This window comes from Sipha flava, unplaced genomic scaffold (genome assembly GCF_003268045.1).
Source record: "Sipha flava isolate LNK unplaced genomic scaffold, YSA_version1 119_pilon_pilon, whole genome shotgun sequence".
NCBI classification, from domain to species: Eukaryota; Metazoa; Arthropoda; class Insecta; order Hemiptera; family Aphididae; genus Sipha; species Sipha flava.
The window spans coordinates 149,127-175,239 of NW_020271745.1; the positions used below are offsets into that span (position 1 = coordinate 149,127).

Genomic DNA, 26,113 nt, shown 5'->3' on the forward strand with positions numbered 1-26,113 from the left:
GGTTACTTGACTTATCTCGTGCGGTTACCTGTGGATTTTTACTTTTTCATCGACATTCGCAACACCGGGTCTTATCAGTCGCTCTAATCGTCATCAACTCCTATTCGTATTTTTATCTCCGTTAGTATGCGTTCGCACTCCACAGTTATGCAACAAATTTTTTCTAATTTTTTTCTTTATCAGTATTTACTTTTTGCATTTAATTTGAATACTACGCGTTATCCACTTTGTTCCATCTGCAACAGAGTTACAACAATATTACATCTTTAATTACTATGTTCACTCTGTTCCGTCGTTCTCATCATTATGGACACACACGATAGAACAGCGCAACATATTAAAGGTAAAAATATTTTTATTTGTCAATTATTGGAAACATTTTGATACTTCTACGTTTCGATAGATATCTTATTTCCAAAAACCTTGAAGTACTACACATTCAATTATGCGTAATTTCTTTGTGGCAGGTGTATTTCTCTAGTGCCCTATTCACCTATTATATTGCTGACATATGGTAAATTGTTTTTGTATGTTATTTCAACCCAGATATATGCATCAAAATACTAATACTGAAATTGCACAGTGTAAAATATACCTATTAGCCAAAACATAAATATTTTTTAAATTGTTGAATTATTTTATTACTTAATTTATCACATATGGTTATATATTTGTAATTTTTAATGTAGTCCTATGATTATAGAATAACACAGAAGCATTTATCAATAATCATAAGTTTTTATAATACAATTATTTAAGATTACCTATTATTTTTTTAGAATTTTTAATTGATCTTTAATAATTAATAGATAAATTATCTATATATTAAATAGATTTATAAAAATTTACTAATTTAGTCTATGATAACTGTTCATGTTTCTCCATTAAAAAATATATGCCTACTTGTTGAGAAACACTGCTTTTAAAAAATTTGAAACCCATTAGTTTTAGTAACAATATTATGCAAATATTATTTAAATTATTTAAACTTTACTTCTTTTTATTTTATTTAACATTACAGATTCATTAGACACTAAAAACCTTGCAGAATGCCTTACACCAACGGGCCGTTTTTCATATTGTGCCTTATGTGCTACTTCCTTAAGTTGCCTTTACAAAGATCATGTACATAATGAATTTAAATTAGATTGCCTTCGTATTTTGTGCAATCATTTAAAATTAATGTTACAACTACGAACTATGCAAGAAATGGCCAGTTGTGAATTACCTTTAGATGCTAAAGTATATGTCAGGTCTCTTAAAAAAGAAGAAGTACTTAAAGATGGTTTGATGATTATTGTACAAGATCTACTATTACTAGCTATTTCAAATGGTAATAAAAAAATTTATTTTCATTCATTATTATTATTTATTATTACTATAAAACCAATTATAACTATTAATAAAATATGTTAATGCATAAACATTAGGATTAAAAGTAGGTAAGTATTTAAAATCAAAGAAATTTGATAATTATTTATTTTATAATTGTTAACTTTAAGATTTGATACCGAAAAATGCAATTGTAATTTGCATCTAAAAACTGATAATGATCAAAATTTATTAAATTAATTTAATATTATTTTTTTTAAAACTATTAAGTTGATAAATATTTTATAATAAATTATCACATATAATATATTCAATTATTATTACTTTAAAGGTACCTATGATGCTCGTTGGAGAGTTCTCATTTTATATGTTACTCGTATTTTTGATCTCGACTTAAATATAGTAGATAATTTTGAGTTACAAGTTGTAAATTGTTTATCAAATTTTTTACCTGCACAAACTGAGTGAGTATTTTTTTTCTCTAACCTATTTTACTGATAATTATAAAAATTATGTTTTTTATGTTATTAACTATATTAATGTCTTTTTTATATATCAATAATAGACAAGAACAAGCTGATGCAGCACGCCGCAATAATATATCAAAAACAAAACGTTTTGCAATGATTGGATTAGCATCAGTTGGTGGTGGGATTCTCATAGGTTTAACTGGTGGATTGGCTGCTCCTCTTATTGGTTCTGGACTAGCCAGTGTACTTGGTTCATCTGCAATTTTTGGAGCAATTGGAACTATTGGAGGTTCTGCTGTTATTGGATCACTTTTTGGAGTTGCTGGAGCAAGTTTAACTGGTAAAATGTTGAATATAATAAGTTTAATAACTAATATTAATTATTGTAAACCAAATTTGTAGGGTATAAAATGCATAAAAGAGTTGGTGACATTGAAGAGTTCCAATTTCACAAATTATCTACAGATACAGAAACAGGAGATGTTCACTTGCATATTACTATTGTTATATCTGGATGGCTCAGTGATGAAAGAGAAAGCAGTTATATTCAACCATGGGAATATCTCAGAGTATAAAATTAATTTATTTTATGCACATTGTTTTATTTAATAGCAAAAAGACAAATGCAAATACAAAGAGGAGGTACTTATATCAAATATCCTTAATTTTTAAAATATTGTATTATTTTAAAAATTACGAATGTTAAAAGTATAATTTAATATTAATTTATTAACAACAATAATTTAGCATTTCCAAAAGTTATTTAAAAAAATAAGTGCTTCCCCTAGCTTATAAAATTGTATTTGCTACTTTTATATTTAAGAATGAACAATTTGTTCAAATGTAAGCATAGTGCACAAATATATTAAATGTAAGGTGATGGTTATAATTTCATATAAACATCACACTATCTTAATGTTTTCTTCTGAAAAATAAATTCTAATGAAAATTAAAAAAATTGTCATGCTTTTGTTAATGCTTATTCAGAAATAATTTTGTTCTGAATTTTATTATTTTTGTTAATTTAATATTAAGATAGATTGTTAAATGAATCCAATTTTTAATGTCAAATTAATTAAATATAAATTATTATTGAAGGTTTTAATTTGTAACTTCATTATTCTTTCTCATTCAGCTTGAGGCATATTCATTTAATATATTAAATGATACAATAATAAATAATTTATTTTAAAACCAAATAAAACTGTTGGGCATCAGGTAGCTCAATTTTCCTATTGATAGTATAGATTGTAGATAATATAACAGTTTTGATTTCAAATCTATCTTACAAAATTAAGCATCACAACAATTTATTTATAATTAGTCATTGTAAATAAACTCTTCATTTTTAGGACAGTCCAGAGCAATATTATCTGCGATATGAATCTTCATATTTATTAGAACTTGGAAAAGCTATGGATTACTTTCTTAGTTTTGCTGTATCTGTTGCTGTACAAGAGTCTCTTAAATACACTGTACTCTCAGGTCTAATGGCAGCAATTGCATGGCCTGCTGGAATTTTAGGCTTGTCTTCTGTTATTGATAACCCATGGGGTGTATGTTGTCGGCGGTCAGCTCAAGTTGGAAAGCAATTAGCTGACACTTTACTGACTCATAGTCATGGTAATCGCCCAGTTACATTAATTGGCTATAGTCTTGGCGCTCGAGTTATTTATTATTGTTTACGAGTAAGTGTTTATAATTTAATTATTAATAAGTATATAATAAGAATGTAATTTTTCAGGAAATGTCTCAAAGAGAAAAATGTCATGGAATTGTTCAAAATGCTATCTTAATTGGTACTCCTTGTACTAGAAATTCATCAGAATGGAATAAAATTACTCAGGTGGTTGCTGGAAGAGTAGTAAATGCATATTGCAGGTATATTAAATATTTTTTCTTTTATTCTCAATTTTATGTTATTACTTAACATATATTTGTTAATTTTTTACTAAATATTAGGAGTGATTGGTTACTCAAATTCCTATACAGAACACTCTCTATGCAAGCGAATGGAGTAGCTGGTCTTGAAGCTGTTCAGTCAAGTAATGATAGGATAGAAAATATTGATTTAACTAGCATTGTTTCAGGTATGTAATAATTATTAAATTAGAAATACATTATTATCTTAAGGGTATTTTATACTGTAATATAATATATCTAAAAGATGATATACATATCATATACTAAAAATATAGTAATAATATTATTAATTTAATATTATGTTATTTGAAATGTTATTAATATCTTAGGTTTTTTATCAGAGAAATCAAATGAATAATTGTTTCTGTAAAGTGTATATAAAATTACCTAAATGGCTTGATATTAATATTATATAATTATTTTTTCATGATTGTTTTTTAGTTTTTAGCTAACCACCTGGAATTGAAAAATTAATACATTTCACAGTGTATAAATTAATGAAATAGGTTGATATTTTTTAAATATTTTAAACATTTAATTAAATAAATTTGATGATCAAATTCACTTCATTATATCTTGGTTATTTTAATTTGTTTATCAATTCATATTGTATGATTATACATTATTGCATTATTCATTTTTAAGTTAACTAAATCTTCTATTAACATATAGGACATTTTGATTATCCTCAAAAGCTATCAGAAATTTTAATGTTCATTGGAATTAATGTAGATGAATCAGCCAAATTAAAACATCAAATAATTTCTACACAATCTATGCCTGAAGGAATGTGTGAAAAATTAAATATAAATGTAAGTATTCGTTTTAAGTATGAAATTTTAATATCAGTTTATACAAAGAAAGTTTATTTTAGTACAAACTAAATAGATATAGTTGACTTTCTTTATCAACTTTAAATAATTAGTTTTAATTGATTACAAGAATTATTTAATCTAATTTGATATATAGAGAAAATTATAATAAAATTAACATTGCAAGACCTACAGTTTTCTTAATATTTATAATATACCATATTAAAATTATATATTAATATTTATGTAACATTTTTAGAATAATTTTAAACAAATCTTTAATAGTTACAAATTGTGTACAAGTGAATTGTTCAATACTTCTTGAATGTATACCTTTTCTTGGAAATGTATAATTGTCAATAACTTAATATTTTCTTGGTGTCAAAATCTATTAATCTTGTTAATTTGTTTAAAAAGTAAATTCATAAAAAATTTGTCAAAAAATACTGAAAAAAATAATAATAAGCAATAACATTTTTTTTATTTCTTTCATGTTAAAATTTATGATTTCTCTGCTGTGTATTGAGTTTTGTCAACAAAATTATAATTAAAAACTTATCAACATACTCCCAAAAAAAAGTTGCCTATTAACTTCGTAGAAATATTTATTGTTTTATTATAATAAATTTATATTAGTCATAGTATGGAACTTAAATCTTATTTGAAAATGTAATTACATTTTTGAAATATAAATTATTTGATAAGAATTATAAACATCAGCACTCAATAATATTTATTATAACAAATCAATTTTATTTTAGTACTAAAGCATAATATGCATATTATGATCATTAATCTTATTCAAAAACATGCTATAGTACCTATTGCTTATTGCTAAACACTTTAAGTTGCTTTTAAAATGTGTTCAAATTAAAATATTTCTTTTATAACCTATTATTATTAATTTTTTTTAAGTATTTCTAATGACTAATTTAATTGTTTTTTAATGTATTTGTTTATTTTTCATATTAAGAATCATTTTGATAATATGAAGAAATCAAAATCAGAAATTGATCTAGCGATTATGAGCAAAAATAATGAAGGACAATGATTATTTCTATCAGTTTTAAATGTATTAAGTTTATTTGTCAAGTAATTATATTAAGTTTTGTTATGTGTTGGAAAAATACTATTATAAATTAAATTTATATATTCCTATATCTGCAATTTAAAGTTTACCTAAAAAATTAATTATCTATGGTGCTCCAAAATGTTTAAAAGTTCTAATTACTTAATAAATTGTTACTCTATTTTAATAAATGCAACTTATGAAGTTTAAAACAAATTATGTAAAAAATAAAAACTTATATTTTTTAAAAAATATTAAATAATGTTTACAAACATAATTAAATTGTATTTAAATAATTACTGTTCTTTTTAAATACCTGTGAGTAGATGGAATATAATTTTAAATTGCTACAAATTTAAATGTATTAACACAGTGTTCCTATCAATATTATTTTCTAATATTTTTGTTGTCTGTTAGGTTAATTGTTAATAACTAGGGCTCAGAAGTTTATGCACTTTAAATGTGATAAATGTATACATATTACAATAATTTTAAATGATTAAACAATTACCAAATATGCTTTCAAAATGTACACAGTTTAGTTAAAATGTATTTTACTCATAATTTTTTAATATTATACATTAATTTATGATATAAGTATTAGACTGTGATACCATGGTTTTTTCATTTTGATTACACTTGAATCAAAAGATATTTGGGATTAACATAATTTAAATTATTTTTAAAAAAGTTTGAAATATGCATTTATTTCATAAAATCCCAAAATACGCTTATAAACTATTAAACTATAAAATATACAAAACAAAAATAGTTTTATTTAATTCAGTAAAACATGAATCATATATATATTTCTAGATTAGCATTAAATCAATAGAATAAAATATGTAATTTCGTGTAAATCTGAGCCCTAATAATAACATTTATACTTCTTTCTAAAAATGAATTAACCAAATTCTATGAAAAATATTTATTATTAATTATTAATTCATTGTATATTTTAATAATTTATGTGTGTGTAATGTATTAGTGTTCCTTATACCCTTAACATGATACTATTATATTTATAATTGTATTCTAATCAATAAAAATTTTTTTTTAAAATACCTATAAAAAACTAAATATAAATTATTAAATATATTTTCCCCCATAAATAGTACTAAGATTTTACTAACCTAATAATTGTCATTAATTATTTATTCCTTGATATTGTATAAATATAATTGGAATTTAAAAAATAAATATAAATCTGATAAAAATAATTAATTTACCTTTAAAATTTAAATAAAAATTGGGAAACAATTATTTATTACATATTTCGATACTACAGTATACTGTAATTTATTTTATTTTTTTGTCTTTAATATTTATGTAATTTTTTTTCCTTGATGTTTCATATTTTACTTCAATATTCAATCAATGTATACTACACCATATGATTAAGGGCTTTATTGTATTTTTATGTAAGTTGTTTACCATTTGCTACATATTCTGTGATAAGTAAAATATTATTATATACGTCTGTCGGACCCGCTTGTTACTTTATATAATTTCTTCTTTATAAAAAAACAACCATCATAAGACATTATCATTTTTTTTTCAAATATATTTTTTAAACAAGCAATTTTAAAAATTATAATTAAGAAATTAATATCTATCTAAAAACGGACGTTTACAATTATTTATTGGATGAATTGTTGTTACAACATTTATAGAATACCATATTTTAATTTTTGTACAAAATTTACTTTACAATGCACTGCACTGTAAGCTATTAAACATTTTATGTATAAGTAACATCATTGTGTTTATAATTTGAAAAATTAAATTAATGAATACAAAATTGAGGTAAAGTATGACTGAGTAACAAAAAATTATAATGATCGAATTACTTACAAATATTTAAGAAATTGTTGAGTTCATATTTTCAATTTTGTATTAAATTCTTAAAACGTCCTATATTTAATTTTAACTTATTGTAAGCGTGGCTTATATTATAAATGGTAATTATTATTATACATTTAAAAAGTTAACAATATTATGTCATCAATGTATTTCACTAATTTTATAAATATATATCAAATATATTCATAAATAATAGTATTTTTTTCTGGAATGTGAAGTTATGTTTGAGAATACACTGTATTTGATTAAAATATTTAATTAACTAGTCATGATGAAGTACAAATGAACAGTATAATTTGCAATAAATGTGCTTATATATATATATATATATATATATATATATATATATATATATATATTACATTGACTAGAGGCAGTAGCTAACAATTGTCTCTACATTTAATGTTGGTTATGATGTTTATAAATAACATTCATCTGTGAATATATTTGTTTATATAATGTGCCTAACTGCTTAATGAAGCCATTGGCGAGGACGGAGACATTGGTGATCGATTACAATCACTTGCTGATGAGTTCGGTGATCCATTTAATGTAATCACAAGTTTTCGACTACCAGCCTGATTTCGATGTTCACACAGCCAAATACCTTGCCATGTGCCAAGATTCAATTTCCCCTCAGTAATGGGCACAGTTATAGATGAACCGAGAAAACATGCTTTCACATGTGCTGGCTAAAAAAAAAAAAAATTTTAGAATAACATTAAAAATATAATTTTCTATGAAAAACTATTATGTTTATAAAATATCAAATAAATGTAATTGATTTACCATATCATCTGGTCCTTCACATGAATGTCGATAAGGTAAACCCTACAAAACAATCAAAATATATACAATTTGTACCTAATATGAAAAATTATTAAATTATTTTTAATAATAATTTTATTTAATTGATAGTGATAAGTCGTATCATAATTAGAAAAATTTTGATTGACTTATTTTAATTTGTTGGGTGATGATTGAATTTAAAAAACTAAAGATCTACTTTGAGACTTTATCTTTCAATCCAATACAATTATGAATAATAACAATTCTAAGCAAATTAAATAAATATTAAATATTATAGTCTATGATGTTTAAAGGTAACCATATTTCTAATAAATACCAAAAAGCTTGATTACAATTACCTGAATTAACATATTTAATGGACTAAGGGTTAATTTGATGAGGAAAATTGTAATTAAAAAAAATCAAGCCTATCATAAAGAACTGGATTTAATTATTTAAAGGTAGATAAGACTAAATATTTGCTTATGCAAATGTATATTAAGTAATGTTTTAATAACTACTGATATTTTCATCAATACTTACTTCTGGTACTATTTTATTTAACATCATCTCCATATCATCTCTATAAAAAATAAAAAATAATAATTCGCACAATTTTCCAATAAACATTTCTTAAAGAAAGTAATATACAAATAGTTAACTATTACAAAAATACATTTTCCAATTAAATTTATTATGGTTATATCTAATTTTTTAATAATATGGATTTAAAGAATGAAGGTATCAATGCTTATTCTTACCGGACATTTGGATCCCAACTTTCATTTATGGCAAGACTAGCTGATGTGTGTAAAACTAAAAAGAAAAAAAATAGTTATTATTGTTTATTATCATGCTGTACTCGTTTATAACAATTTATTTTTAATATAATTAAAAAATTAATTAATAATATAACATTTATAGTGCATATAAATATTATAATTTCAAACCAACTATAAACGTTATTATTATAAAAACATTATACTTTGATAATGTTGATATACTATTATTTTACACGAGCCATAGCCAAATTGATAGAATATTAGTAAATATTTTACTTTGTATATGACACAATCCAACTGAGAATTGAGATATTTCAGGTATCTGTTTTAGAATTTCTTCGGTCACTAAATGTACACCCCTGTGTTGTGGTCTGAGATTTATTTTGCGTTGAAACCACGCAGAACCAATTTGAATTCCTCGACTGGATGACGCCATCCCTATGTACGTGTATTTACAACGCAAGTTACGGTCTGTTGGTGGAACAGAATATTAACAATTTATTGGTTTTTTTTTTCAGTTACATCTACTGAATAAGAAATTAGATTTTCAGAAAGCAGAATTGACACTTACAGAAGTCATCGTACGCAATACATTTCGTAGAAATCGTTTAACGGGACTTATTGGCTATAGATAAATTGATAGGCTAATGGAGTTCACAATATCTACAGTTTAATCTACAATAATATTTGGTAAGATTAGTTAATTCAATTTCAGTAATCTGAAATTTCCAAATTTCGAGATTACACTGAATAAAAACCACACGGAAACAAATTTTCGTACAGTGTGGCTGTGAGTAAAGTAAAATTCCCATTTTTTTGAACATTGTCTTGCCAACCACAACGGTTTTAAAAGCGCCATTGTAACGGCGTTTAAAATGAAAAAGGCTTGAACCTTTCATTAAAATTTAGCATTAAAACAGAACACGCCTACATACCTTGTGAAATCTACGTTCACCTTGGGAAATTTCCCTCCCTAACTATTGACCATCATAACTAAAACCCAAGTATTGGGATTTTTGAAATTGCTAACAACGAAATTGATGGCGTTTCACTGTATTATAGATAAAAAAAAAAAAAAAAAAAAAAAAAATCAGGGACGCTAAATTTGAATTCATTAGTTCCAGTGGTGGTTTTACGTGAGAGGTGAAGTCCAAGGGGTCTGGACCCTATCCAAATCCCGAATTTAAGTTATGATATATTATTTGCTGCTAGGGGCACTCTTGTTTAAAATGATATGTTATTTTCGTATAGGTATACGAATTACATTTAACAATATAAGAAGTTCAATTGAAATTAAAATCAAATTAAATGATAATTAAATTTTAAGTTATAAAAATATTACGATCATATAATATTTGTTTTTTAAGTTAATTCATAACTATCACTGTAAACATTTATTTTATTTTATAGAATTTTTATGGGGTCTAGCATAGAGATTATTTTACTGCACAATTAAACTAGTGGCATAATTTGGTGGGGAAAGGGGTGAAATCTGAGGTATTTGTCAGTGTAATTTTAACTTCAACTTATAGTCGACACACTAAAAAAATATAAGAAGTCTTCAAGAGGCTAATTTTGTCAACCAATATTAATTGTGTGTCAGCTGACCTCCTGAATCTTTCCTAAATCAAAAAAAAAAAAATCATAGTAATTATTTTTCTAAATTAAATTAAAATTGTGTTATTCTTAAAATAACATTATATATATTTATATATTATTATTATATTATCATTTATCTTGAAATATTATTCACGTGATTTAATAGAACTAACTTATTAAAAATACTAAAATTAAAATTCTTTAGAACTAAAAATAGGTATCGCCACTATAGTTTATAATACATTTTGGTTCTCGATCAAAATCGAATAAATATAAATACTTTGAAAAATTGAGATAGGTGTTTTTAATGGTCACATACACGAACACAATGATAATATGATAATATTCGCTTTGGAAAAATATAAAAACAAAAATAAATTAAAATTTATAGTTGAGTTCGAGCATAACTAGGAAAAACATTTTTAATAGGTGTTAATTGAATCTCGCTCCTATAGTTTGATAACCATAGGAAATAATTGTTCCCTAAAGAATAAATCATAATTGTATAGTTATGAATGTATATGAGTCATAATCTCAGTTATCAAGAACGATAAATAGTTGATGAATCATGCCGGATAATACTTGACTTATAAATATTTTCTGAAGAATATCAAAGTAGAAACATAATATACGACGGATTTTGTATTTTATATATTTTATTCCCGATCATCAGACAAAGTACTAAATAATGTGAACATAAAATATAAATTCAAATTATTACAATACTGCAATCATAAACTCATAACTAAAAATTGTGTCAATAAATGTAATACATTTCGGCCATGCAATTATTGAAAACAAATTATCGAGCCTCCGCTATTATATTTCTTATTATTTGTGTGTTGTGCTTATGCTTACCATTATTATAATAACCTACAGTATTTTAAGTTTTTTGCAATAATTTTTTTAGAAAGTGAATACAATTTTATAAAAAAAAAACTACTCGACATTTTTAGATAACATTAATTTATTAAACACAGGAATCAAATCGTAACGAAATAACTACGTGAATATGTCTTGTATATTGACATTAAAAATAGTCCAATCATATGTTAATTATATTTTTAAGTACGAATTAAGATATCTTAATTCGAGGTTATAAGTATTGTATCTATACGTGTATCTTTTATCTAAGATTGTAATATCTATATGTAACAAATTAAAAAATTAAAGCTAAAAAAAAATTATATTAATTTGTGCCCCTCTGATGACAATTACCTTAAATTTATTAATAACTTAATTTGGTTGGGAAAATAATAATATGCTATACCGTTTGCTTCTGTTCATTTAGTATTCAGCCAATCTCGGACATTCATTAGTTATGATTTTACGAGTCGTTATGGCACCTAACATCGTGTATTCTCAGTGCATAATGTTTTGCCATCATAGTACGAGATTGTAGATCATGGGTTCAATTATTACACCTCACTACCCACACATATTTTATATCTGACATTTCAATTAATGAGTAATGAAATACAGAACAACTTAGAAATCTATAACAAACCACAACAGTATTCTTTTTTGGACGAATAATTTCTAGTCTACTTGTTCTGTAGTAGTGTGACTGACGAATAAGCTTCTGGTATTAAATTTATGGTAAGAACTAATGCAAATACCAAATGAGTACTATTGTTGCTATTGATTAGAGTCATATTTCAGACACACCCCTACTTGGAATTTTATACCAAGATTTGATCATTTGGGTTATCATTCGTACCAAATCTAAGTTCTTCGTGAGTTACCGAAAAAGTATTTTGAAGTTTTATTAACTTTCCATCACAAGTATGAAGTTACCTATTGAATGAAAAAATTAATATTTAAGACCATTCAATTATGATATCTGATATAACTTATTTTAATTGTAATGGTTGTGTTATAAATAAAATCATACGATATTAGAGAGATTTTAATCTCTGAAAGTTCATTAAATATAGCTTCAAAGATGTAAAGTTGACGAGGAACAGTGGAACTCAGGGCTACCTATGTGTGCAAGATGTTCAAAAAACAAGGGTGGCAGGAACAAATTATTTCTATATACATATAAACTATTTGTTTATATATAGAAAAAAATAAATGCTTAGCCTGAAATATTAATATATTAGGAAAATACGACAAGAGTCACGATTTGATTGATTCTGTTCTTAAAAGTATGTACTTTTTTTTATAAATATATTTTTTTTTTTTTATATGTATATACCTGACAATGAATTTTTAATTCGAATCAGTCTTCTATCAACTTCTTCGAAATCTACTTCTTTACAAATATAATAATATTCCAGGCTCAGCATTTATTTATTTATTTATTAATTAATTTATAAGTGTAAATCATTTAATTATTTTATATTTTTATTTTATTTTTTATTCATTTATTGAATACTTATTCTTTCGGCATAATGTTACCGTCATTATTCATTGGTGCAACTAGACCAATATTTTTGGGGATCCACAAATTGTGAATAGTTTAGGTAAAACAAGGAGCGTTAAAAATATTTAATTTATAGTCACACCTCGGCGGTGCACATGATGCATCTTAAATTTGGGATTGCCTTAATTTCATGAATCTGTGCACCATCCAAATTTCGTCAATGGATTTTTAGCAATTGTATAACAAATTCAACATCCAGTGTATAATCAAGATGTGAAAAAATTTCAAATCCATCAAATTGAAGCTATTTCGGTAAAAGATTTAATGAACAAACCAACGACAACAATGGAAAATATATCGCCTTAAATGTTGTGTACTGTATATAGATAGTAGATAAAAGGAGCATGGGATAATATACTGATCATAGGGAATGTCATCTGACAGATATAATTTTTAGAAAATAATAAATTATTTTTGAGTTAGTAAAATATTACTTTATATATAAAAGACTCTTATTTTATTTTTTATTAAATATAAGTAATACCTAATTGTTAATTTTAAAAACCATCGGTTATCAAACGCGTATCTTTTATTATAGGTTCTCATTAGCAGTGCATAACATAATGTACATAATGTAATCTGTGATCCTATAATATTTCTTCTAACTAGGCCTTTACAGTTCTACGAAGCTAACAAAAACTAAACTGGTAAAAAATCAAAATATTCAACATTTTCAGTGTTGTCGACACCATTAATTAAAATATTGTACTGATAATCACACTGAGTTATCTTTTATATTTTTTTAATTGATAAGATAATATGTTGAGTGTAATCATTTTTGATATAACTTCATTCAAGTAGTCAATCATTTTGAAAACACTCTTATCTCAAATTTAAATGAGTACTAATGATTCATTTTTATTAAATTTAACAAACTTCTATAAATCCATTTCATATATTTCAATTGATTAATTAATTTTTTTTTTTATTTAAAAACAAATAAATTATTGATTACAATGTTTTATGTTTAAAAATGTCAAACTCTAGTAGCAGTGAAACGGAAGAGTTTTTTGATGCTGAAGATTTCACGGCTCGCGATCAAAAGTAGATTTTTTTTATTTGTCATAATTTTGCTTAGTACTCAATTATACATTATTTTATTTATTATATATAAATATAATTATTAATTATTATATCAAACATACATATAAAAATAATCGTTCATTTTTTTTAGTGAGCAATCAAAGCAAAGTGCCAAAAGCGAAAAAGAACTATTGGAAGAAAAGAAAAAAAATATGTCTTTCAAAATATCTAGTACTTCAAAATCGGTAAGATTATTTATAAAGTAATTAGTCTATTATAATTTATAAATTAATGGTTTTAGGCATCAGAGCCCAATGGTCGACGTAAATTCAATGAAATTCGACAACATATGCAAATCGATGAAGATGAAATGCAAGCAGTATCACCGACTGAAAGTCAAGCCTCATCAGCTGATGGTGTATTCCTAGCACCTTCACATAGACCTAGTCATCCTTTTAGAGTAATTGAGCCAGATGGTGCATCAGTACAGAGTATTTTATCCTTAGGCAAAGTTGGCAGATTATTAGGAAGCGTTCCTTCAGATCATTTTATAGGTTCATATTACAAATTGTAAATTATTTTTTAGACATCTTAAAATTAAATTTATTTTAGGAAAAGAATCTGCTCTGCGCCCATCAGAAAACAATAAATCATCTGAACCATCTACACCAGTTTCATGTGATGATAAACCAATTGTACCTTCTGAACCTGTTACAACTTTTCATGAACCCGATGTGATAGCAAGCACAAAAAATAATGGAACTGTTTGTATTGAAACTGATAGACCTATTGCTCCACCAAGACGAAGAAGACGTAAACAAACAATTGAAAATAATGGTGCTAAGGTTGAAGATAATTCAAATGTACTTACTACATATATGAAATTATCAATATCATACAAATATCACATTTGTTTATTTTATTGCATATTTTTTATTGAATAGCAATTGAATACTGAAAAAGATGAAGAAACTGATCCAAATTGTTTAACAAGCCCTGCGAGTACTATAGAATCATTAACTAGAGAATTAGAACATTCTTTAGATCTTCATTCTGCTACTAAAGGGCAGTATATTGTTAATCATTCGGTAGGTTTTATTAAATTTTAGTATTTCAATTAATTAATAGTTTCATATTAATAGGATAAAGAAAAACCAGTTCTTAGTATGATTAAAGAAGCTTTTGAAGAAGTTAGAGAAAAATCCAAAACAATTGCTTCACATAGCAATACTTACCCAATGGCTAGTACAAGTGGTATAGCTTCCAATAGATCATGTAACCGTGTTGCTTCACGGGAACGTCGAAGATCTGCTGGTGATGAACAAGAGTTGAGAGATCAGCAATTAAATATGTTTTTAAAAACACATACCGATTCCGGAAAAAAATTAACTGACATTGTAAGTAATTATATTTAATAAATATAATTTGATATAATAATTTGATTTTAAATTTAGGAAATACTGGAACAAATAACTGTATTAAATTTGGATACTGGAGAAAGAGTTCCTCTTAGTATAGCTGAAGATAAATTACCACAGTGCATTAACCCATTATCTTTACATATAATGCGCTTGACATCAGAATATGTGAGCACTCCAAACTTAGATTCTCATTCATATAGATCAAATTCTATAAAAAAACTTAAAGAATCAGACGAAGAAAGTATTGGTAGTAAATCAAATGATACTGTAGCTACAGGACGAGATGACCCAGTTGATGAATCTACTATACGTCGTCGCACTGCTAGAATCAAACGATTCTTGGGTACTACAGTAAAGAAAACTGTAAATAAAGCGAGAACAATTGCACATGAAGTATCTCATGTTAGGCACAAAGAAGATGTTATGGAAATTATAGATTTAGTAGAAAGACCACAACCTGCAACTGATGTTCCTAATACACAAGTTAATGAACCATTCAAATTGAGAGCATCCAATAGCCATAAAGGACCATATGAATTTGATTCAGTTCAACATGTTCAAGTTAGTAATTTAAAATTGTTGTATTCACAATATATATTATTAAATATTGGGTCAAATCTTTGTTTATAAGATTGAACCAAATTATAATTATTTTTATATTTAATTTAACTAAATTTTAAATTAAAATAATACAATTCAAAGACAGCTTTCAGTATTTTCACTCATTGTAGCCAATTAATATTTATGAAAAATATAATAAATGTAGATAGACATCTCAGTTTTTTATTATGAATTCTTGTTTTAATTTAGAATCTCAATTTATTTCCAATAGTTTAAATAATTTTTTTCACCTATAGTTGAAATTTTTAACTGAAAAGTTCATTCCATCTCTATTGTTGAACAATGAAATTAAACTTTTAATAGAGCATATAATTAATTAATCAGAAAGTTTTAAAAATGTAAGTTCATGTATGTATAGTTGTTGTTATAAGAAGAATAACATTCTTTATGATTCTTTATGTTCTTTTGATTGAATTTGTATTAAAGTTTTCATCTTTAGAAGTTGACTTTAAATATAGGTACAATTCAATGTATTTTTTAAGTTATTAACATAATTTTTTTTTTTTTTTTGTAGGAATTCTGTAATGAACATACAGGTCCAGTATGGTGTATGAAATTTTCCATGTGTGGTAGATTATTGGCTACTGCTGGACAAGATCGTGTGCTTCGAGTTTGGGTTCTACGAGATGCTTTTAAAGATTTCCATGAAATGCGTAAAAAATATGATGCTGATAAAGTTTCACCTACGCCTTCTACAGAATCTTTAGTTTCTCAATTATCAGTCGATGATCAATCATTTTCTGCAGATTCAGATGATCGTGGACCATTTATGTCTCGTCCTTTTTGTACATATACTGGACATCGTTCTGATTTGCTGGATATAGCTTGGTCAAAAAATTATTTTGTCTTATCATCATCAATGGATAAAACTGTTCGATTATGGCATATAAGCAGAAGAGAATGTTTATGTTGTTTTCAACACATTGATTTTGTAACTGCAATATGTTTTCATCCAAGAGATGATCGTTATTTTTTGAGCGGATCACTTGATGGAAAGCTTCGTCTTTGGAATATTCCTGATAAAAAAGTAGCAGTTTGGAATGAAGTTGAAGGGCAAACAAAACTTATAACTGCCGCTAATTTTTGTCAGAATGGTAAATTTGCAGTAGTGGGTTCCTACGATGGTCGATGCATATTTTATACAACTGATCAATTACGTTATCATACTCAAATACATGTACGTTCCACTCGAGGTAGAAATTCTACAGGACGTAAAATAAGTGGTATTGAACCAATGCCTGGTATGCCTGGTGAAGATAAAGTGTTGGTAACATCTAATGACAGTCGAATTAGATTGTATGATCTCAGAGACTTAAACCTATCTTGCAAGTACAAAGGTTATGTTAATATAAGTAGTCAAATCAAAGCTAGTTTTAGTCATGATGGTAAATATATTGTATGTGGATCAGAAAATCAATGCATATATGTATGGAAAACACATCATGATTATTCAAAATTCACATCAGTAAGACGAGATCGAAATGATTACTGGGAAGGAATCAAAGCCCATAATGCTGTAGTGACTTGTGCAATTTTTGCACCTAATCCAGAAGTGGTATTTAGACAAATGAAAACTGATGAAAATAGTAGCCAAGATGGGTATGTTTTAGTGAGCGCAGATTTTAATGGCTGTATACGAGTGTTCATCAATCGAATGAAACCTAAACATAGTTCACTTCCAGCTAGTGCTATGGTATAATTTTATTCAACCAAAATTGGCATTTTTTTAATAATATAATTTATGCTTGGTTTCATTACGAAAATGAAGATAAATTTGGATTATTGGATCAAATGATTTATATTATTAATTAGCTGCAACTTAACTATTAGAAATTAATAATTATAGTAATTATTAGATTGATGGTGAGGTATAATTAATTTTAATTTGTTACCATTATTTTATAACAAAAATGTATTTTAATTCAATTTGGCTTCTGGTAATTGTTTTTATGAATGTTAAATATTTTTAATATAATGTTAACAACAAAATAACTAAATTATTTACAATTATTGTATGATATGTAAATTACAGTTATTTTTGATTTTGAAAAAATCAATGTTACATTAAAATAGAATATAGTTCTATTAAAATAATAATATTCTTAATTCTTTAGTAAAAGTATTTGTGAAAAGAATGAATTTAAAATTTAAGTTAGGAAATTTATAAAAAAAAATTTGATTTTCATTAAACACTTTATTATTTACAAATAAAATTGTTTTTAAAATATGAATTAATAATAGTTAATCAGTCAAATGTTAGGATTAATTTTTGTAATTTTTCATTGTTTTAATGACACAAATGGTATTTTTTATGACTCATTACTTTAATATATCGTATAATGGTCATATTTTCCAAAAAGTAATAGTTAAAATGAAAATATGTAATTTATAAATATTATATTATTTGAGTATAATTAATTGATTATATATTTTGAATATCAATGAATATATTATTTATGAGCCTATAGGTAACAAAGAACATTAAAAACCACTTATCAAGTAGTTTTATCTTTGTGACTTATAGAATAAGTATGCATCAATATTTTTTCTACATTTATAAAAAGTTGGCCCTAGGTTAGATATAATTATCTCGGAGGCAAAGTGTTTTACAGTGAAATAAATGATCATGTTATTAAATAACAATTTGAAATAAATTAGTAAGTGTAAGATTATCATAAACTTAGTAGAATAAATTAATATTTAATGGTAAATATTATGAAAAATTATTTACTATTAGTAATATTTATCAAGTCGCATATAAATTGAGTAAAAAAAAAAAGTTATTAATATTCAATTATTTATACTATATCAATTTGCAAAACTTATGCTATTTTAAATATTTTAAATGTATATTTGTATAAACAAAAACATGGTAACTTTAGTTAAAAGATAATAAAAAAAAAATGTTTTGACAACTTTTTCAAAACAATTTAAAAATGTAATTTAATTATAAATATGAATTATCTAACCCAAATGTACAAAATTTTATGATGGAGATTTCCATTTATTATCATAGTCATTAATGAGAAGGTTCTTATACATTTTTAACTTAACTTCTAATTCATCGCCATCTAATTTAGCAGATAATACTTCTACTCGGGATACCAATAGAAAATCTGGATTGTTTGGACTAGGGCCTTTGACCAGGTCTATCTCGTCGCCCACTTCCACTGAATGACTTTTCTTTGTCACTTTTTCTCCGTTCACTCGAATACGACTTTCATAGAAAGCTACTTCAATTTTACTAGAGGGAAAAAAAAATATACACATATAATCAGAACAACACAACGCAGACATTGGATTAATTACTTTCTAGATTTCCCTAAAGCATGTTTTAGAATGGCATCCATCCTCATGGTGCTGGTCCTGAATTTCATCAGTTTACTGGAATTGTCCATATCTAAATCCAACTCTTCGTCGTCGGAACTATCGTCATCGTTCTAACAAAGAAAACGCTAACAGATTAGACTTGGGATAACGTCTACAGATGCGTTTGATCTTGCCGTATTACTTGGTTTTTTGTACGTTTGTAGCGTTTGCTCGACAGCAAACATCGAACCGTGTTCGCGAGAATCGGCGGCCGTCGACATTGATGATGATGATAGTGAACGCTGCGAGTCACGATGAAAACGGAGGACGGCAATCGTGGAAAAAGATTGCAGACAGCAACCGCGGACCGGAGCCCCGACACGAACCTTGACATTTCTTTTTAGGTTTCCCGAGCGGGCCGGAAACGAAATGAGCACTGTTCCGGTATGCGACGCAGAATCGCAGGAAAAACGTGATCCGATAAAAAATTTGTCACCGTCCTGGAACCGAATGGTTTATCAGCGGTTGACCGTCGCCGGTGATAAGGAACGACCGTAAGAGAACGACGCAGAGCGCGTTGGTGGTCGTGTGGCCGGCCACGATTGTGGCACTCAAATAGAATGATTTCCCACGTATATTTCGACTGGGAGCGGTGGCGCGCTCCTGTAATCCGGCGTCCCGGAGGTCGGACTACGTGGATGGTTTGAGGTGGGGACAACTGCTACGAGTCGGTCCGCGTTGAACGGACGTCCGCGCTAAGCTTGTCGTCAATATGGGCTCCGCGGGGTAGCCCGTGGTGCCCAGGTTAGCTAAGGAGAGGCGAACCGGGCCAGGGGGGAAACCCAGCAGCCAAAAGTCTCCGCGGTGAGCAGTAGCGGGATAGCGTCTGCGAGTAGAGCACTCGTCCGCAGCCTCGCCAACACAATCAGACCGTAGTCCTAAATTTTTTGCATTTTTTTCCGAGTTACATTTTTTGCGTTTTTTTCCGAACATATTTTTTGCGTTTTTTTCCGAACTTTTTTCCACGCCAACAACTCGTTTCTACCCAGAACCGTGCCATGGCGGGGGGGGATAGGAGCATACGTCCTGGCCATATGGTTTAAAGGAGCGCCAAGAATTTATAAATCTATGATTTACGATTAATGATAAATAAAATAGGGCGTGAATATCTTTAATTTTGCCCTGTGTGCCAAATCTTAACGGCACGTCTCTGTTTCTACCATCGTTCTTTTTCAACAATTTTCGGTGAAAAATTATATTTTCTTATGTTATAATATTCGTTTTATAAATGTATTTTATATATATATATATATATATATATGTATTATGTTACCTAGGTCGAAATACAAAAACGAATCCGTGATTGAAATTATGTACTTTTTACAATTTCGTTCGACGTTTTAATTAAAAACGAATCGATTTTTTTTTATAAATATGATCAGGCGCGGATCTAGAAATGAAAAAAGGTGGGGTCTAGTAAAGTAAGTTACTGCCGTGATTCGTTGCGCATGTCGATTTGTACGAAGTCTTTCTTTTGTCTAATTTTTTTAGTACGATGTTCTACTTAATGGCTGAGGCCCCCACCCCTTTTTATCCGCATTTAAATATGATTTTTCGTTACGAAGTATTCATTTTCCGTAAAACGTAGTTCATTAAACTGTAACATAATTTTGCTCGTAAACAATTTTTTTCAGACAACAACGCATTAACGGTCAATAAATATTGTTTATGATACTAAAAAATCATTTAAAACGAAACATTCCGATTTAAGTGTAAAATAAATTATTAAACAAACATTAAGTGGATACATATTGTCGGTGTAATGTTCTGGATATTTTTATTTTTATCACAACAGTTATTAAATTTTATTTAGTTATATGTCCTGCGCGCCGCGTTTTCAAATTGTATTGCCCTATCTATCACACGTGTAATATATTGTAAATAGTTAAACAATTTTTTTATTTGGCAATCAGTATAACTATTGTTATGATCCCTTGGTTCAAGTAGTTTTAATAGGAATATAGTATGTAACACTCAGCATTAATATTTGTTTATAAGCGGTAATTTAATATTGTAAGACAGGCGAATAACATGGTTGATATAATCGTTTTAGTCGTGGTTTAGCGAACGATTCAGTAACACCTTATTATGTAATAACTAGAGTTCGGAAGTTATAGGAGCTAAAAAAGGCAAAATATGCATGAAAAAATGATAAAATATGCATGAAAAAATGTGAAATATGCAAAAAAAAATATTTATTTATTGATTAAAAGTTAATTAATAAATTTTAAAAACCTATAATTAAAAAAATTGTATTATTGAAAACTAAAATATGGCGCATAATCGAACGGCATTTGAGATTTTATTGAAAAAATAATTGAACAAATATATTTTCATTATTTGTGAAATACGAGATAAATATATGTTGTATAATATATTATACCTGTTATACCTGGTATACCTGTTAAATTATTGCATCGAACCATCAATATTTTTGTTAAATTCATAGTAGACATTAAAAAATAACAAATGAATAAAATAATGAATAAAATAAGAATGAAAAAAATTAATTTTTTTAGGAAACATTAAATATGCACACAAATATACGAAAATCAATGAAAATCGTCGAAATATGCACTTTTTCTCTAAAATCAACGCATTATGCAAAATATGCATTTTCAATTTTTAAACTCAATATTGTATAGCTCGGATTTCTAGTTTGGTGTGCTATAAATCGTTTGCATACAGAACAATATGCAACTCCTATAACTTCCGAGCCCTAGTAATAACTTATATTTTTGTTATTTTTTCAAGCTAAAATAAATAAAATAGTTAAAACGGACAACTCGTTTAAGTGTTTAAATATTTAAGAAATCCAACGAACTCATAACACTATTTAGCTCAACAATTTTACAATATAATTAAAATTATAGTGAACATAATAATGATTACAAGAGAAACTATAATAATAAAATTCTAGTATGCTGATTACATAATCCAATTAAAATAACATAATATACCAAACGATTAATGTTATCAGACTAGCTGCTCCGCACAGTTTTGCCTGTACATAGTATTGAACAGAAATATTCAGAGCGAAGTGTGCGGAATGTATTGGTTTTTTTATGATCCATGGCTTTTAAATTTTGTTTGATTTTAAATTAAAAAAATAATTACTTTCTCCCAATTCTTCTTCTAGTAAGTTTAAAATTAATTTATTATTATTAAAAACGCACGACAACTCATTATCAGAAATGGTGCACTTCACCATTCAATAGGTATGTACTGCCGAGACTGAGTATTGAATCGATCCTGGCGTTGGACACCGTACCTTTACTATAAATGGCAGGATTTGACGAAAATCTCCAGAGAATAAGATTGTACAGCCACTCATCTATGTGTTCTTATTACGTAAGTCTCCCAAAGTATGCCTCGACTGAGCTTTTATACGACGTAAAAACTTCGCTTCAAATAATAAACTCACAATCCTGCTATAATTGAGGTTTGTTTTCCATACATACTCACATAGCTGGTACCGACGGCAGTTATTCACACCTAACGCATCACGATACAACGATAAATGAGGAAAATGAATTAACGAATAATAATAACAATTAATGAATAATTATTTTTTCTTCTCATTTACCAAGTTATTTTTTAATCGTCAATCATTCAAAATTAAGTTATAATTATAAATATAAAAAAAATAAATAATACACTAACTGATTTATTTTTTCAACTATTAATACATATCATATAAATACATTCAAATTTAAAGTTATACCAGTTGACATACATTATAGTTCACATTTAAACTCTTTTACAATAATAAATCAACTTTATTAACAATATTTTCATATCTGAAGGTAGGCAAATTTGAATAACGCGATTGGTCCATGCCCGATAAATGCGTTATCAATACAAAATAACTATTGTTTTTCTATTTGCAAAAAAAAGATGCGATTCCCCAATAACGCAATTATGTATACACAACAGTTATATTGCATTAATATTTTCAGAAATTCAATTATTTTTTCGAAGAAGATTTAATAACTTTCTCTAAGACTCGACCAATTATTTTATTTAAAAGTATATCCGGGCCGAGTACTTTTAATACAATTGCAATTACAGATATATCATGTGATTATGTAAAATAATAGAAACAAAATAGAAAGAGAGTATTATACACAAAAGTGACAGTATACAAAATTCTGAATATAATTATAGTAACTACATAGTTATAATAATAATTATATAGATAATAAAAAAAATGTAGAAAAAAGTAAAAATAATGCAAAAAATGTGGGTTATCCGATCCGTAGTTCGAACTCAAGATATTCTATACTAAACTTGAAAGAAGTGTTACTGCGCCAGAAAATTTTCAGTACGCGGCGACATTTTAATAGGATTTTAAATAGTAGTCTATACTAATAATCCTTTGCTATTAAAGGCCCCACACACGATCAGTTTAACTGCGCAGCAGAGGCGCCATTTGTAGGGGGGGAGCAGGGTGTGCACTCGCACACCTTGATTTTTTTTTTTATCTTCAATTATTAGCCTAGGCGTCACTGATACATGGCTTTGCCACTTTGATCTTCAGTTTTCCAATCTTTAATGTTGTGCATGCACCGTGGCTGATCGATAATCACTGCTAATTATAAATGTTGGCCTGGTGATGGGAAAAAATTGGCCACTTTAATTGCTTGCACACCCTTAAAAAAACTGAAATGGCGCCCCTGCTGGGCAGTTTACATGTGTAAATAACTGAGTGTAAATTGTACAATCAACTGAACTAAAGGTGTGTATAGTGATTAATATTGTATAATTTGTATAATGATTAATATTATAATTAATCATTTGCAACATTTTTCATCGGCGTTCCACTTCTATTGGTAGTAGCGTGATGTCATAAATCCTTTCTCGATAAATAGACTATCCAACACAAAAAAAATTTTTCATTCGAACCAGTAGTTCCTGAGATAATAAGGAAGATAATAAACTTTATTAAACTATTTATTTTATTTTTAATTATTTTATAGTTACTATCCTTAACCGTGATAATAACGATTATGATAAGAATTTATATTTGTGATTTTGGATTCAGTGATGGTTGGTAATGAAGGAGATTTGGTAGGTATTCTTGGAATCAACTTAACTCAGTTAAAAATGTATACCCAGGCTTAGTATTTAGCGATCATGAAATGAAAACCACGTAAACAAATTCAATCGATTCTAACGTAAAAACACCACTCGCATGGATGGATAATTGTTATTTTGAATGCACGCAGAAGTGTATTGCAATAGTGGCAACGACTAAACACGACATACTTTTGCTATCGAATCGCGTGTCGACACGTTGTTGACGTCGTTATTTTTTCTAGAGTGCTGGTCACAATTTATTATATTTATAAAAATCGCTTGACGATTTTCACACGGGTACACGGTACAAGTATTTTTTTTAAACACGAATCGGTTTGCATAACATTAAAAAGTTACATGCATTCTGCAGCTTCCGGTGCATTACGAAAGACGAATACACTCAAAAAACACCCGGACAGGACGAACGGCAATGGACTGCCCATCATCGTGCGACGACAACACCAACAACAACAACATCAGTAGTGGTAGACGCGATGATCAACCCAGATGCCCGGACAGGTGCCCGCGGTCGTGTCCAGAGTCGGAAGAGCCGCGGAAGAACCCTTGCGAACAAGAGGAGGAAAACAAATGTTTGACCGCGATCGAGAAGCGTAAGGTGTGCAACGTGCGCGCGAACCTGGCGGAGCAGCTGAACTGCAACGACGGTGGCCGGGGCGTGAGGTTGGGTCGCGAATCCGAAGAGTATAGGGCGTGCAGCTGCCCGGACCCGGTTGACCGAATCGTCGAGGAAGGTCTGGCGGCCCAATGCGGGGAGGTGTCTTCGTCTTTCGAGTCGGGAGCGTGTGGCGGCGGCGGCGGCGGCTACGAGCCGGACTACTACGATGACCACGCGGACATGCGGAACTGGCAGGAGCACCGTGGGAACAGGGAAACGTCGCGGCGGACCAGGCGCCACAACGCGCGACCGGATTGTACGCGGCCGCCACCGTTCACGAATATGCGTTTACAGATGACGCGGGAACAGGAGTTTACTTTGCACGAGGAATTGTGCGCCGAGCTGGCCATGGTGGAACGTCATCGGGAGGTGCTGAAACAGTGCATAGAGCGTCAGCAGCAGGATATGGATCGACCGCCGCCGCCAGAGCAGCAGCAACAGCAGCTCCGGAGCAGGATAAGCGCGCAGAAACAGGGAGTGCAGGAGCTCCGGCAACAGTTGGAAGCGCGACGACAACGCGAGCAACAGGATGTCGCCGACGGAGCCGGCCGTTGCTGTAAGACCCCCGCAGCCAACCCGCAGCGGCGCAGGGTGTCGTACCAACCGCCGTCACCCTGCGATAGCAGCGTCTCCTCCGCGGACAACAGTAATTGCGGTCAGCAGCAGCAGCAACCGCGTCCCTGCGCTCCGGCCACCCCCGTAAGCTGTCCGAGACGTCGCGTGCCGTATCAACCGCCGTCGCCCTGCGACAGCAGCGCGTCCTCGGCGAACGACAGTAACTGCGGCCAGCAACAGCAGCAACCGCGTCCTTGCGCTCCGGCCACCCCCGTAAGCTGTCCGAGACGTCGCGTGCCGTA

The 26,113-nt window shown here is 28.6% G+C and overlaps 5 protein-coding genes across 7 annotated transcripts in view; 3 read left to right on the forward strand and 2 right to left on the reverse strand.

Annotated features, from left to right (window-relative positions):
* Positions 1-33: 33 nt before the first annotated feature.
* LOC112693878 (transmembrane and coiled-coil domain-containing protein 4-like) lies at positions 34-5,753 on the forward strand. 3 transcript variants are annotated; one of them, XM_025569127.1, is made up of 12 exons: positions 36-343; positions 468-514; positions 1,022-1,333; positions 1,431-1,442; positions 1,664-1,796; positions 1,898-2,142; positions 2,205-2,371; positions 3,155-3,490; positions 3,547-3,683; positions 3,765-3,892; positions 4,398-4,537; positions 5,511-5,753. In XM_025569127.1, exons 3-12 carry the CDS (start codon positions 1,183-1,185, stop codon positions 5,586-5,588), a joined length of 1,527 nt encoding a protein of 508 aa, XP_025424912.1. In that variant the 5' UTR covers positions 36-343; positions 468-514; positions 1,022-1,182; the 3' UTR covers positions 5,589-5,753. The 3 variants fall into 3 exon arrangements, with proteins under 3 accessions (XP_025424910.1, XP_025424912.1, XP_025424911.1); XM_025569125.1 differs by lacking the exon at positions 468-514 and having other exon boundaries at positions 34-343; XM_025569126.1 differs by lacking the exons at positions 468-514; positions 1,431-1,442 and having other exon boundaries at positions 5,511-5,752.
* Positions 5,754-7,808: 2,055 nt separating this feature from the next.
* On the reverse strand, positions 7,809-9,797 carry LOC112693891 (UPF0047 protein YjbQ). Its single transcript, XM_025569149.1, has 6 exons — positions 9,612-9,797; positions 9,317-9,511; positions 9,020-9,074; positions 8,802-8,841; positions 8,259-8,300; positions 7,809-8,161 (listed from the first exon to the last, which is right to left on the reverse strand). The coding sequence occupies exons 2-6, from the start codon at positions 9,474-9,476 to the stop codon at positions 7,934-7,936; spliced, it is 525 nt and encodes a 174-aa protein (XP_025424934.1). The 5' UTR covers positions 9,477-9,511; positions 9,612-9,797; the 3' UTR covers positions 7,809-7,933.
* Positions 9,798-13,884: 4,087 nt separating this feature from the next.
* Positions 13,885-17,996, forward strand: LOC112693898 (WD repeat-containing protein 44). Its single transcript, XM_025569157.1, has 8 exons — positions 13,885-14,111; positions 14,242-14,335; positions 14,392-14,644; positions 14,703-14,953; positions 15,035-15,178; positions 15,233-15,487; positions 15,545-16,072; positions 16,647-17,996. Exons 1-8 carry the CDS (start codon positions 14,041-14,043, stop codon positions 17,829-17,831), a joined length of 2,781 nt encoding a protein of 926 aa, XP_025424942.1. The 5' UTR covers positions 13,885-14,040; the 3' UTR covers positions 17,832-17,996.
* A 1,112-nt stretch (positions 17,997-19,108) lies between these two features.
* Positions 19,109-19,994, reverse strand: LOC112693889 (uncharacterized protein C6orf203 homolog). The gene is made up of 3 exons (XM_025569145.1): positions 19,644-19,994; positions 19,442-19,572; positions 19,109-19,376 (listed from the first exon to the last, which is right to left on the reverse strand). Exons 1-3 carry the CDS (start codon positions 19,833-19,835, stop codon positions 19,118-19,120), a joined length of 582 nt encoding a protein of 193 aa, XP_025424930.1. The 5' UTR covers positions 19,836-19,994; the 3' UTR covers positions 19,109-19,117.
* Positions 19,995-22,754: 2,760 nt separating this feature from the next.
* LOC112693899 (nucleolar and coiled-body phosphoprotein 1-like) overlaps positions 22,755-26,113 on the forward strand; it is a 4,002-nt gene continuing 643 nt past the window's right edge. The window contains exons 1-2 of the mRNA XM_025569159.1: positions 22,755-22,852; positions 24,951-26,110. Of these exons, the coding sequence (XP_025424944.1) occupies positions 22,784-22,852; positions 24,951-26,110 (1,229 nt within the window). The 5' untranslated portion in view covers positions 22,755-22,783. The remainder of the gene's footprint in view (positions 22,853-24,950; positions 26,111-26,113) is intronic.

What these genes read in the sequence shown, in the direction of transcription:
- LOC112693878 (XM_025569125.1), top strand. Translation starts at nt 307, where the DNA reads ATGGACACACACGATAGAACAGCGCAACATATTAAAG. An exon ending in AACCATGGGAATATCTCAGA is followed by an intron (nt 2,372 to 3,154) that starts GTATAAAATTAA and finishes CTTCATTTTTAG; the next exon opens with GACAGTCCAGAGCAATATTA. An exon ending in TTATTTATTATTGTTTACGA is followed by an intron (nt 3,491 to 3,546) that starts GTAAGTGTTTAT and finishes GTAATTTTTCAG; the next exon opens with GAAATGTCTCAAAGAGAAAA.
- LOC112693891 (XM_025569149.1), bottom strand. Translation starts at nt 9,476, where the DNA reads ATGGCGTCATCCAGTCGAGGAATTCAAATTGGTTCTGCGTGGTTTCAA. An exon ending in TAAATAAAATAGTACCAGAA is followed by an intron (nt 8,301 to 8,801) that starts GTAAGTATTGAT and finishes ATTGTTTTGTAG; the next exon opens with GGTTTACCTTATCGACATTC. An exon ending in GTGAAGGACCAGATGATATG is followed by an intron (nt 8,162 to 8,258) that starts GTAAATCAATTA and finishes TTTTTTTTTTAG; the next exon opens with CCAGCACATGTGAAAGCATG.
- LOC112693898 (XM_025569157.1), top strand. Translation starts at nt 14,041, where the DNA reads ATGTCAAACTCTAGTAGCAGTGAAACGGAAGAGTTTTTTGATGCTGAA. An exon ending in TATCTAGTACTTCAAAATCG is followed by an intron (nt 14,336 to 14,391) that starts GTAAGATTATTT and finishes TAATGGTTTTAG; the next exon opens with GCATCAGAGCCCAATGGTCG. An exon ending in AGTATATTGTTAATCATTCG is followed by an intron (nt 15,179 to 15,232) that starts GTAGGTTTTATT and finishes TCATATTAATAG; the next exon opens with GATAAAGAAAAACCAGTTCT.
- LOC112693889 (XM_025569145.1), bottom strand. Translation starts at nt 19,835, where the DNA reads ATGTCAAGGTTCGTGTCGGGGCTCCGGTCCGCGGTTGCTGTCTGCAAT. An exon ending in ACAAACGTACAAAAAACCAA is followed by an intron (nt 19,573 to 19,643) that starts GTAATACGGCAA and finishes TTTCTTTGTTAG; the next exon opens with AACGATGACGATAGTTCCGA. An exon ending in GCTTTAGGGAAATCTAGAAA is followed by an intron (nt 19,377 to 19,441) that starts GTAATTAATCCA and finishes TTTTCCCTCTAG; the next exon opens with TAAAATTGAAGTAGCTTTCT.